The following is a 13,023-nucleotide window of genomic DNA, read 5'->3' as shown; positions in this document are numbered from 1 at the left end:
TGACGAAGATGAAGAAACACCTCCCACAAGAGCTGAGCCTGTATTAGACATGCATCAACTCTGTGTAATCACTTGGAACCCGAGTAGGATGAAATAACAGAGGAAAATCAAGAAGTTCCTTCGGAGCAAATGCAAACATGGGGCCGTAGATGTATGCGATCACTGGAACTCACCTTGATTTCCTTGATATGTGCATTGTGAACTCGTGGTTACAGTACAGAGAAGACTGTAGAGCAAATGGAATTCAAAGGAACAAGATAGACGACTTACTGTATTTCAGAACGGACCTGAAAGAAGCGTTATTATCAACAGAAGATCGCAACCGAATATGAGAAGAGGCTGGCGAGATTGAAGATTGTTCTGATTCCACCCAACAACAGGCACAAAGAATCTACAGGCCATCTAATAAACCAATAAAGAACAAGATATATGACGGTTATGACCACTGGCCAGAAATTGACAATCGGACATCAGCGAGATTTTGTCGAATGGAAGAGTGTACCTGAAGAACAATTGACTTATCGATGTGTGAAATGTGACTGCTATCTTTGCCCTTTTTTTTTTTTTTTTTAAAAAAAAAAAGAGAATTGTTTTCTGAAATTCCACGGGCAATTAGTTTGCATGAATGTCGACGACAATTGAACGTATCGTTTTGTTATATCATAATATTATTTATAACAATCTTATACTGAATAAAAGAATACAGAAATAAATATATACTAAAGGTGACCTCAAAGAACTCTTTACTAGTCCCTACTTTTTACTAGTCCCTGAAGTTAAATATAATAGCTCGTAGGATTTTAACATCATGTGAATTATATTATGAGCATGTTATTTCCACAAACTGCTCGAATATTGCGCCGCTCAATATTTAAGTAATTATTTTAGTACTAAGCAGAAACCTAACCCGCACAATTGTGCAACCCCACCCCTGCCAAAGCTACAATGGCATGGGAAAATCATTGTAATTTTTGTATATCTTGGGTCAATATTAATCGGAAATAAACAATTTTAAGTGAAATCATTCACTTGATTTGTCGCCGTTTTGAAGGGATATATATGCTATATATAGATGCTTTAAAGAGGATTGGTTTCAAGTTTCTTTTGTCTCTTCTTGAAATTCTGAAGAACTCTGGCGTACCTACTCTTTTGATGTAGGTTTTACTATTAATGGCAGTATTGGTTAGTATTTTGTTCCACCGTGGTACTCAAAAGGAATACTAACAAAAGCAGTTACTTGCCTTCTAGAACATTATCAGCACAGAAGCATCTGTCCTGGGCATCTGTATCGCTTTGGAAATAGGTTAAGTGCCTTGGCTCAACATAAGCAGGTGTGTTACCACATTGCCAAATCTCCATTTCAAACAACTTCTTCACTGCTGCAGAAGCAATCAAATAATCGTAATTAACATTCTATTAATTAATAAATTAATCAAATGTCCAATATGTATATACAAGGGCGCCCATGTTGTGGTTTCCAAGGGGGGCAAGTATAAACGACGTTTCAAATACAGTTTCAAATTTTGCTGTAACTAATGTAAAAATTTTATTGGGTTTTCAATATTCTGAAGTACTATTTCCTCTAGCTGGACGAGAGCCCCGCTCTGCCCTCCTGATGGGCGCCCTTGTGTATATATACACAAGGTTTGTCCGGAAAATAATCAAACTGTGTCCAGGAAATAAAATACACTAATCTGCTTTAAGTAACACAGAGAACAATGCAAATGTAATTTTAGTTATGTTATTGGAAAACTGCTTTCATGCACATAGACAGCCAGAGTTCTTGCTGGTTCAAAGTGTCATGGAGTATTTGAGTTGTAAAGGCGCGATTGAGGAACGCCAAAATGCACTCCCATTGGGAATTAAACCCGGACCACGTGTACCGAAGTCTTACACGTTAAACACAAGCTAGATCAAGCGGGGGATTTGTATATGCATCTTAATGAATATTTGGCACTTTTGAGGTTTGGTTATTTCTTTGTATAACTGATACCAGTGTCCGACGTGGGAGAAAATTTTTTTTCTGCTTTAGTTCTATGTGACGAAATTTTTATTCAAGGTCAGTGTTCTCACCTGCTCGGACGGCAGGGGGTCTTCTCGGAAGGCAGTAGCAAGAGTCTCTTGGCGGAGACAAAACGAAATCGTTTAACTACAATGATAAGGGTTGAGGAAACGGGAGAACACCTGTGATTTTTCCAACCCTTCAACTTTCATTCCAAAATAGGTTCTTATGATTCCGGGATCCGCGCCACTTTGTTTTTCTTTCTCGGTAATTAAAACGTATTTTATAGTATATATAGTTGCAAGTAAGAAGATACATAATCTGAATTTTGTAATTTAAAATTTAAAAATACACTATGATAATTAATTATAAAGTACTAATTTTATTTAATCACTTTCAGCCCAACAAATGAAATTCAAACAATTCGCACCCTGGGTCTTGGTCATCAATACTGCGTCTTATTCTTTGTCTTGCACAGTCAAGTCTTGATCCTGCATTTCGTAGTCTTGGTGGTCTTTCATGCTATACAAGAGGAAGAATGCTCGCCTCATCGGTACAAATGAAGACTAAGTGTGATTTTGATTATGGTCTTTGATACTATACGGAAAGCAAGAAAATATGCTCATCGCTACCTGGTGATCACAAATACAAGGCCAAGAGCAAGATTACTATGCACTCCGTCTTGCATATCCAATCTTTATTTTATTTTTGTATCGATGTTCTTGGGCTTGGTGAAATAAAATGAAATATTCAGTTTAATGTCCCTCGATTCTGCACCGAGACTAAGGGTTATAATGACCATGAGAAATGAATGCAATGGTGGAATGAATAAAGTGGGAGGAAACATGAGAACCTCGAGAAAATCCACTACACGGCGTTTCTCCACCATAAAGCCCACTCAGCACAAGCTGGGATCGAACCATGGATACCATGCACCACAGATGAATTCTCTACCACTGAGCTACCGCGGCCCTGCTTGGGCTTGGTCGTCCATATCCAATCTTTCTTTTGGCCTTGCTTAAACAACTTCTAGTTTTGTTCTAAATCCAGACTCCATATTGGCGTAGATATTAATATTACAGTCGATTGGTAAAATCAATATTCCACACTTAAAAATTAAAGTACACACAAGTACAAAAATAAGCATTTACCATAAAAACACTAGCTGCAAGTATTCAAAATAGATTTATGGCTTCTATAAAATCAATTGAAAATTGCTATTTTTAATTAGGCAGCTTGTGAAAAACAGCAGCTTTCGACTCCAACCGAGTTTAAGCTCAACCTAAACTCAGTTGACCAAAGTGAACTGACCCGACTGACCCGACCCGAGCTGACCCGATTGACGCGACCCGACAACCCGACCCGAGTAGCCTGACCCGACAACCCGACCTGAGCTGACCAGACTGACCCGACCCGACAACCCGACCCGACCCGTAACCTGACTCGAGCTGACCCGAATGACCCGACCCGAATTGACCCGATCCGTTTAAGAGCAGTAACTACAATGTTACATTGTATTCGACAATATTTTGACAACTGAGGGCAGAGCGTAGAACGTAAAGACAGAGGAGGAGGGCGGGTAGCGTGGAGTATAGCGTAGGGAAGAAATTCCGTAGAAGGTATGAACACATACGAGCTGGATTTGAAGGGAACAGCATAGCAATATATCATGGACATGGTAAAGTACATGGGTGGAGAGAAGAAATGCAAGAGGGCAACGGTCCCAATCTTCCTGAACTGATCTTTCAATATATACTGGTGTATTGGACTTTGCTGTGCATACACAGGGGCATATATTGTTTTCTTACTTTTATGTCATCATCATCATCATCATCATAATCATAAACATGAAAATGAATGTCTACATATATACAACAGTCTATACACATCAGACATTACAAGGAGAGGGGGTCCGGACTCTACGGTCAATCCCCTCCATAGCTCTCTTCTATTTCTGCTTTATGTTGAAGTCTACAGGCTGTCTATAGTTTGTGATTGATTACTTGATCATGTATTATTACTGTACCATTCCACTGACGTCTTGCTTCTCCGTTTTCCTCAATTATATGAACATTTTACATGCGCTTATCCGCCCCCTCTTCTGTCGTTATGTGCTACGCCTCTGCCTTCAGTTGTCAGAGTATTGTCGAATGTAATGTCGCATTGTAGTATATGTTTAGCTGTGTTTCTATGCATATATTCATCCAAATTCGCGCCATATTTCGTCTCATTATTCACAACGTGTTGTGTTGGCAATGCCCCTACTCTTCTCCCATAAGTACGGAACGGTTATGGTTTTTCCCGTCTGTGGAGTTTCATGTTCACTAACATACGAGGGCTATCCAGAAAGTAGATTACGTTTTCGTCTGTGTCCGCTAGGGGCGGGGCTAGCGCGGCCATCTTGGGGTCAGAGCGTTGCGCAGCTCAGTCGGCATCTAGCCGTGCTAGTGAGAGGTTCGTGCTGTGCTCCGTTAAGATACTGTGACGGTTTGAAATGTCTGCGTTAATTGAAAATCCCGCGAGCTGCGAGGTGCGTGCAGTAATAAGGTTTCTGACAGCAAAAAACTGTAAACCGATAGAAATCTATCGGCAGCTGTGTGAAGTGTATGGGGACAACATTATCACTGAAGGTGGAGTGCGACAGTGGGTCATAAGATTTAAAAATGGCCGAACCAATGTTCACGACGAAGATCGAAGTGGGAGACCCAGCAAAGTGACTGCCGAACTTGTCGAAAAAGTCGATGTTCAAGTCCGTGAAAATCGAAAGTTCACAATAACGGAACTTTCTTTGAGTTTTCCACAAATTTCGCGAAGTTTGTTGCACGAAATCATCAGCGAAAAGCTTGGTTACCACAAGTTTTGTGCAAGATGGATTCCAAAAATCTTGACAGAGGATCACAAAAATCAGCGAATGGCTGCAGCGTTGCACTTTTTGGACGCCTACAATAAGGATGGTGACTCTTTACTCGATCGCATCGTTACTGGTGACGAAACATGGGTGAAACACGTGAACTGTGAAACGAAATTGCAATCAATGCAGTGGGGGCACACAGGTTCTCCCCAAAAACCCAAGAAATGCATGCAAACAATGTCGGCAAGGAAGATGATGGCGACTGTTTTTTGGGACAGAAAAGGTGTGATTTTGGTGGACTTCCTGGAAAGAGGCACTACAATAAACGCTCAAAGGTATTGCCAAACTCTGCAAAACCTCAGAAGAGCAATTCAAAACAAGCGCAGAGGAATGTTGAGCTCTAAGATCTTGTTGATTCACGACAACGCCCGGCCCCACACGGCAAATGTCACGCGTGAAGTTCTTGAATCTTTTCAGTGGGAGTTGTTTCCTCATCCGCCGTACAGTCCCGACCTGGCACCGAGCGACTTCCACCTATTCCCAGCAATGAAGAAGTGGCTGGCTATGCAGCGTTTTGATGACGACGAACAGCTGCAAGAAGAGGTAACGAAGTGGTTGAAGTCGCAGGCGGCCGAATTTTTCGACGAAGGAATTTCCAAGCTCGTACATCGCTACGATAAATGCCTTAATTTGAATGGTGACTATGTCGAAAAGTAGTATTTGTGTGTGGCTTTCATCTGTATATAATAAAATTTGTTTCCTATACTTTGTTGATTTTTTATTCCAAAACGTAATCTACTTTCTGGATAGCCCTCGTAAATCGATTGATCATAGTCTCGTTCCACATTTAGTGAGACCCCAGAAAAAGTTCCCTCGTAAGACAAGTTTGAACGACACAATTCAATTCTACTTATTGCGGCACTTAGATCCTGTCTTATTATTCAATTGTTGTCTGTCTAGAAACAGAAGCGCCAGTTTCCAGACGAGTTCAAACGACATAAAATAATTATCTCGTACTCAAACGCTGGAGTAGAGATAGCGTGCCTGCCTGCCTCACGACATTTGGGTAGGTGGAACTTGGCTCGAAACCTGCTCCGATGGGTCATGCTGACTAACGTTTCTCCCGGTTTTCCTCAGTCTTCCCGGGTGCATCCCGGGATGGTCCCTTCTTTCAGCCCAGTACAATTCATTTTTCACCATTCTCACCTAAAATATCGATGTGACCTTGGAGTATACACCCGATCTCTCCTTGTGCCATTTCCTTGAACAAACAAATAAATAAAATTTCTCGGCTGTTGAGGATCATTATTTATTTGCAGGTTTCGTCTCGTCTCGTAAACTTGCCTCATCTCACTTCGTTGAAAGATTGTCTAGTGTCGTGTATGAGTTTTCTAAACGAGACGAGACATGAGAATATTCTGGGCTCGTGAGCAATACTACTTATGTCATTGCAAAGGAATTTTAAAATGTAGAAACTATTTGAGATGTAGCATCTAAACATTCGTCTGATGGACGACTATGGCATGCAATCTTTCTTCCTTTGACAAATAAATGATATCAAGAGAACGAAAGTCATGCAAGGAGTACCAGCGCTCGTCATCTACTTGTTTAATAAATGGAAGAAAATGAAAAGGTACTGGTTCAAAAATCAGTGTCACACAATTTAATAGGGGGTTGAATTCACCTCAGTGTCGCCGACAGACTTGAGAGCGCTTAAAATTGAACCAAAGTTCTGATCGATGTTTGAACCATGATCGCACGATTATCCTGTATCATAGTCAGACTGAGCTACAGCGAACTGTATAGGAACTGGGAAATAGTCAAAATGAAATGAATGGAGAAAGGAAAAGGGGATGCCTGAATTGGGACACAGTAGGTGTTCGAATGTGCGTTATTTGAAGGGAAATTCCGTTGAAGGTAGACAGAAGCAGGAGTGGAGGAAACCATCAAATATTGCAGAAAACGCTGCTGAGCGTTTTTCTTTAATGAGCATAGTGCCATGATAGCCCTATTTAGTCCGAGTGGCAGTGTCTCACGTAATCAAGACGAGCAACACGCCACTCATCTTTCATTTTCCGTTTAGTTCTGTTTGTGCCCTTGTGTGTTAAATTGTGTGTTGCAATCAAGTGGTGTGTTGAATTGGCGTCCGTACCTTCCCGTGTGCATGAAGAATAGTGACTATGTATGCACCTGCAAATAAAGCGGCAATGGTCCTTCACGCATCCCGTTTGAGTATACATCATCACCGACATCCACAGCTCCATTGTCATTACATACAATGACTGGTAAGTCATTGACACGCTTCAAGGAGACTGGCAGTGTCTTTGAACGACCTCGCTCTGGCAGAACGCAATCCGTACCCGACGACGGCGCACTCGTTGACATTCTGGCAAAAATTACGTGCAGTCCAACGCAATCGATACGAAGTGTGGCCCGAGGAAGTAATACTAGCCGAATGTCTGTAAAACAAATTCTGCGCAAGCATAATTTTCAATCCTTCGAGGTACATTTCGTGCACTAGTTGCATGGAGATGATGACAACTGATGACGTGAGTTCTGTAAATGGTTTACATGCACACAACATTAACAACCTAACCTTGCGGCTAACATCATGTTTTCCGACGAGGTCACATTTAATCTTAATGGAACTGTTAACAGACATAATATAGCTACATATATTGGACAACTCTTATGTTGCCGAAGTTTCCCATAATCAAGTTGAGCCTCGTACAAATGTGTGCAGTGATTTATCCAGAATTTTTAACTTAAGGGGGTTCCAAAAATCTGGAGGGGGTTGAAATCTCATATTAAGGTTGTATACTATTATTGTGTCTTTAACCATGTTGTTTTTGTTACGAATTTTAAGAGTAGATAATCTAAAAAATGCATAGAACATTTTCACTGCCCTGAGAAAGAATCCAGGCTCTACTGACAAAGTCCCAACAGAAGAAAGATCTTAAGAACGGTGGTCAAATACAATAAAGAAAAATAAACCATAACGGAATCTATCTAAAGTAACTAAGCTATAAGCCAAATGAAAGAATGAACAAAAAATGTACTTTTCTGCCTTATAATTACCACAAGAGACAAATGCTCTCTGATCTTTTGTCATGACACTTCCAAGAATACAACACTCCTTGACACACACACATAATTAAATACAACTATATATGTGAGATAGGTGACATCTTTAAAAGTATACTCATATCAGTGATTAATTGACATTACTCAAACCAAAAATATTACTGCCATAATGCTGTTGATTGTAAGCATAATATGACAAACTGACTGCTATTACTGAAATTTACATTGAAAGGCACTGTTACGGTTTCTAAATCTGATACTAAAAACAATACACTCCAAGATAAGCAAATTATCAAACTTCTAGACACAACATATAAAATAGCCTACATCTATGGAAGAATAATATTATAATTATGCTCGGAGGCGTAGATAAGGAAAAATCATGCCACTGAAACCTGATTTATTACTCCTCCCAATTTAAAAAAATGTTCTACTCAGATACGATGAAACCAGCATAAGAGGCACCTGAGAATTCAAAATCTTTCAAAAAACAAAATAGCAAGATTTTTAATATTGCACCGCCCTAGTTGGTTGCTGGGAGTGTTAGAGGGGTGTGGATAAATCACTGAATGTTTGGTTGCAATTCACGATTATGTTCTGGTGGGCCCTGTGTTCCTAGAGGGGAGGTTAACAGGTAAAACCTATCAAAACCTGCTACAAGCGACACTGGAACTAGGTATGGGCACGAGTCGAGTCAAAGGTAATTGTCTCGAGTCGAGTTCCGAGCCGAGACAATGTTTTTGAGGTCAAGTTTCGAGTCGAGTCGAGTTTGATAACTGGTTTGCTAGTTCAGCTCATTTTACTCGTTCTGAAATCATGGCCTGATTAGATTGAAAAGCGAAAGCCATGAGAAATGTAAGCAGTAGTGTGGAATACTTTTTGTGTTCCTCACGAGAAGGGACACTACTCGCATCTAGTCTCGTCTCGATAACGAGATGACAATAGATTTTTATAACGAGACAACCTCAAATATTCTGAGCATCAATTTAAGTGTATACTGTAGATCTTACCATCAAGGCTGAGACCTGCACTGTCGAATTTTTAAGGCCAAGCAAAAGCCCAACCAGGTTAGTGATGTCAACCGGCTCTGCTCGGTTCAACTGAGCGCCCACTCCGCCCGCTTTGTAGAAACGAGTTCATCGGTTCGGTTCGACTCGGCTCAATCGAACCAATGGCTCAAACTGGCTCGGTTTGGTTCGGCTCGGTTGGATGAGGGGTTGGTTCGGCTCACTTCTAGGTTCGGTTCGACAGTGAATTTGCTGTGAGCCGATTCGCTCGACCTGTTAAAAACCCGAAACCCGGGCCAAGCAGTTTTGAACATGTTTGGCCGGCTCCCTATAACTTTAAACAATTTTGGCTCGAGCGAGAATATTTGCTCCTTCGGAACTCAAACCCAGAACCTCATGAACGATGTCCTTGTATCCTGAGACTTCTTGACGACCGAGATTGGCAGTCAATAAGTTTTTAACATTAAGATATGAGCCGCCTATTTTCCTAGTTATACACGATGTTGTAATAATAATAATAATAATAATAATAATAATAATAATAATAATAATAATAATAATTATTATTATTATTATTATTATTATTATAATAAGTTATAGTATTAGTATCATTGATAATTATATTGTCTATGTAGGATACTTGAAGAGAGTACTTAAAACTACACACAGGATTTAGCTCGATTTAACTCGATTCGACTCGAAACTCGAACCAAATTCGAATCGAGTTGGAGGACATTTCTCAAGCCCAGTTCTCGAGTTGAGTTCAAAGATGTCTGTTTCGAGTCGAGTCGAGTTTCAAAGAAAACTCGCTCGAACTCGCTCGTGCTGGAGCTTGCTTGTGCCCCTAACTGGAACCTTATTTGGACAACTTGCCTCTCGCGAACCGTCAGCAATTTTACTGCCAACACGATGGTGCGCCACCGTACTTCAGTGTCAATGTTCGACAATGGTTGGATGCAGCAGTTCGTGGACATTGGATCGGGCGTCGAGGTCTGCTTGAATGGCGACCGAGATTGCCTGTTTTAACACTGCTAGATTTGTTCTGTGGAGCCACTTAAAATCCGTTGTTTACAGGATCTCCCATGTACAATTAATGTTTTACAACACTATATTCGCAAGGTCTGCGCTGCTATTACCACTTAGACTCTGCAACGGTCAGTTAAGGTCAGTTTGCGACATTGTATGACAATGTGTGCACAACAAGATGTATATCACTTCGAACAACGTCTATGCTGAGCACAGCTGCAGCATTGCTTTTACCCGATTCAGGATCTTCCAACAGGTAGGTGACTTGAAGTGAATGACTTAGGTTACGTTCAGTATCCTTTGTGTGAATGTCGCAGTCCTTTCTTATGATATTATTCATTTGTCAAAGGAACAAGGATGGTATGCCATTGTAGCCCATCAGACGAATGCTGGAATGGTACATCTCAAATAGCTGGCTTCCACATTTTAAAATTCCTTTGCAATGACATAAGTAGTATTGGTGACGAGGCCAGAACATCCTCATGTCTCGCCTCGTTTAGAAAACTCATGCACAACACTAGACAATCATTCAACGAACTGAGATGAGACATGTTTACGAGACGAGTCGAGACCTACAAATGAATAATGATGCTCACCAGCCGAGAAATTTTATTTTTTTTTTCAGAGAAACGGCACGAAGAGAGATCGGGTGCATACTCCAAGGTCACATCGATACTTTAGGTGGAAAATGGTCTAGAACTGATTGAAAAGTAAGTGACACTGGCCTGAAAAAAGAACCTTCCCGGCATGCACCCGAGGTACTGAGGAAAATCAGTAAAAACATCAATAAAATGTCCCGTCGGCCGTGTGCCATATAGTCACGCTACACCTACACCAGCATCTGGGTACGACATAATTATTTTATGTCGTTTGAACTCGTCTTGAAACTGACTTGGAATGACGTTCCGTCTGATCCTTCTTCATATTCTTCATTGCGGCCGTCCCTTCTATTCTCCTTAGTTCAGGATACTTCAAACCACACGCACTTACCTTCATTGTTATAAAACAAAGATATGGCAACGTTGCGTGTTTTTTTTACCATTTGGCGCTATACCAAAGTAGAGCCCAAACGGTTGGTCCGACTCCGAGAATTCCAATATTTTAGATTGGAAACACATACTTTCCAAGAATATTGCTCTCTTATCGTTTTCTTCGTATCTTCAATATTTACCGAGATGGCCTATGTAAGCGGACTTATGGTACAATATATACATATATATATATATATATACATATATATATATATATAAACAGACTGTACTACTATTTCGTAAAAAATTTAAGGGTACATAGCTGATGTCAAACCAAAAATAAAAGTCCTCTGCAAATTTGGCCAAAAGTACATAGTATCGGGAATATGGGGTGCCGAAAGCGTGGGAAAATGAACTTGACATCCAATGTTCTCTATCCAAAAATGCTTACCCCGCAATCGTAAAATCCGAGCGCAAGGGATTCCTCAAAGGAAGTGGGAATCCTCGTTAATTCTCTTGAGAAAGAGAGGTCTAAATTAGCGTGGTTCGAAGATTATAAAAACAGCAAATAGTAATTCGTGGTCGGCAATGTGATATCTTCAATGAATTCAACATGGCGCGGGAATTTTGTAATTAGCTATGAGGGGTTGCATAACTGCAACATCAGTAAGAGGTAAATACATATGCTTTAGTTACCATAAATGAGAGAGGAGGGCCATTCGAGGTGAACAGCAGCAGCAGAATGTGCGTATCCCTGCAATAGAAATTGGCGTGGGAACATGAATGAAAAAAGGGCGCAGTAACCAAAAGCATAGGGAATACGAGAAACTACTAAAAAGAACGTGCACATGAACACCGGAGTAAATACAAAAATGAAAAGAAATGTGTATCCAATATGTGGCAAAATAAACAAATGAAATAGGGATAAACTATAGCTGCATTGTAGCTACCATAAGCAGGTTCTATTTGCCAAATTGCTGTTCCATGTTTCCAATATCCACCTTAGTCGTTCCTATGTACTCGTGGTATGTTCTCAATATGTCCTCCACCAACTCATGGGCACGACGCAGGAATGACTGACGAACATTATCGAGTACTTCGGGTGTATCACGAATCAACTATATACGTTTTTCAGATCGTCTATATCATGCATTTCCCTTGCGCAAACTACTTCCTTAACATGTTCTCACAAATAAAAATTCAATGGATTTAAATCGGGAGAACGAGCAGGCCATGTATATCGACTACCCCTTCCTATTCATCTGTTTGGGAAAGCAACATCAAGATGTTCCCAAACTTGCCTCTCAAAATGAGGAAGAGTCCCATCGTGCATGAACCACATGGAACGTCTTGCTTCTAGAAGTACATTTTCCAGAAGTTGTGGAAGTTCATGCTGTAGAAAATTGAGATAGAGCTCGCCAATTAAACACCCTGGGGAAGAAATATGTCCCTAAAAGTTGGTTTTCGATTATGCCTGCCCCCACGATTACGCTAAATTGTCTCTGGTGGCGCCTACGACAATTTGATGCGAATTTTCCTCAGCCCAGAATTGGCGATTGTGTAGGTTTACGACGCCATCTCTCGTAAAGCCAGCTTCATTTGTGCAAATAATGAAGGATAGAAACATTGGGTTGCGCGTGCATTTCCTCAGTATCCACCGACACAATCTTCGTTGTGGGGAATAGTCTATCACTTCAAGAGCATGTATACGTTGTAAGTGTCATGGATATAACAGCTGTTCACGAAATAAACGCCAAATAATATTGTGGGATACGCCTTCTGTTGTAGCTGCTTGACGTGTGCTGATTTCTGGCTGCTGTGCAACTTGGTTGAGAATCCTTTCCTCGTCGGCAGGTCGAAGCACTTCACGTGGTCTTCCACGATCAGCGCTTACATGGAAACTACCTGTTTCCCTGAGATGTCTATCAATGGAAACAAATATCCGATCATTTGGAACCCGACGGTTTGGGAACGACTCACGGTATAAGTGTTATTCTGCCAACGAGTTACCTTCAACGCCTCCATAAATCAGGTGCATATCGGCTAGCTTACTAAACGAGTACTCATTTATCTTGGAACTCT

The 13,023-nt window shown here is 40.8% G+C and overlaps 1 protein-coding gene across 1 annotated transcript in view; it reads right to left on the bottom strand.

The window, feature by feature from the left end:
* Positions 1-1,233: 1,233 nt before the first annotated feature.
* The window catches only part of LOC145672642 (adenylate cyclase type 10-like), a 387,700-nt gene continuing 375,910 nt past the window's right edge, over positions 1,234-13,023 (bottom strand). Inside the window, exon 17 of the mRNA XM_081741804.1 lies at positions 1,234-1,379. Coding sequence (XP_081597930.1) covers positions 1,234-1,379 — 146 coding nt within the window. The remainder of the gene's footprint in view (positions 1,380-13,023) is intronic.

This window comes from Thermobia domestica, chromosome 16 (assembly GCF_964235325.1).
Source record: "Thermobia domestica chromosome 16, izTheDome1.hap1.1, whole genome shotgun sequence".
NCBI classification, from domain to species: domain Eukaryota; kingdom Metazoa; phylum Arthropoda; class Insecta; order Zygentoma; family Lepismatidae; genus Thermobia; species Thermobia domestica.
The sequence above is the reverse complement of the archived record's forward strand: the minus strand, read 5'-3'. Positions and strand labels throughout refer to the sequence as shown.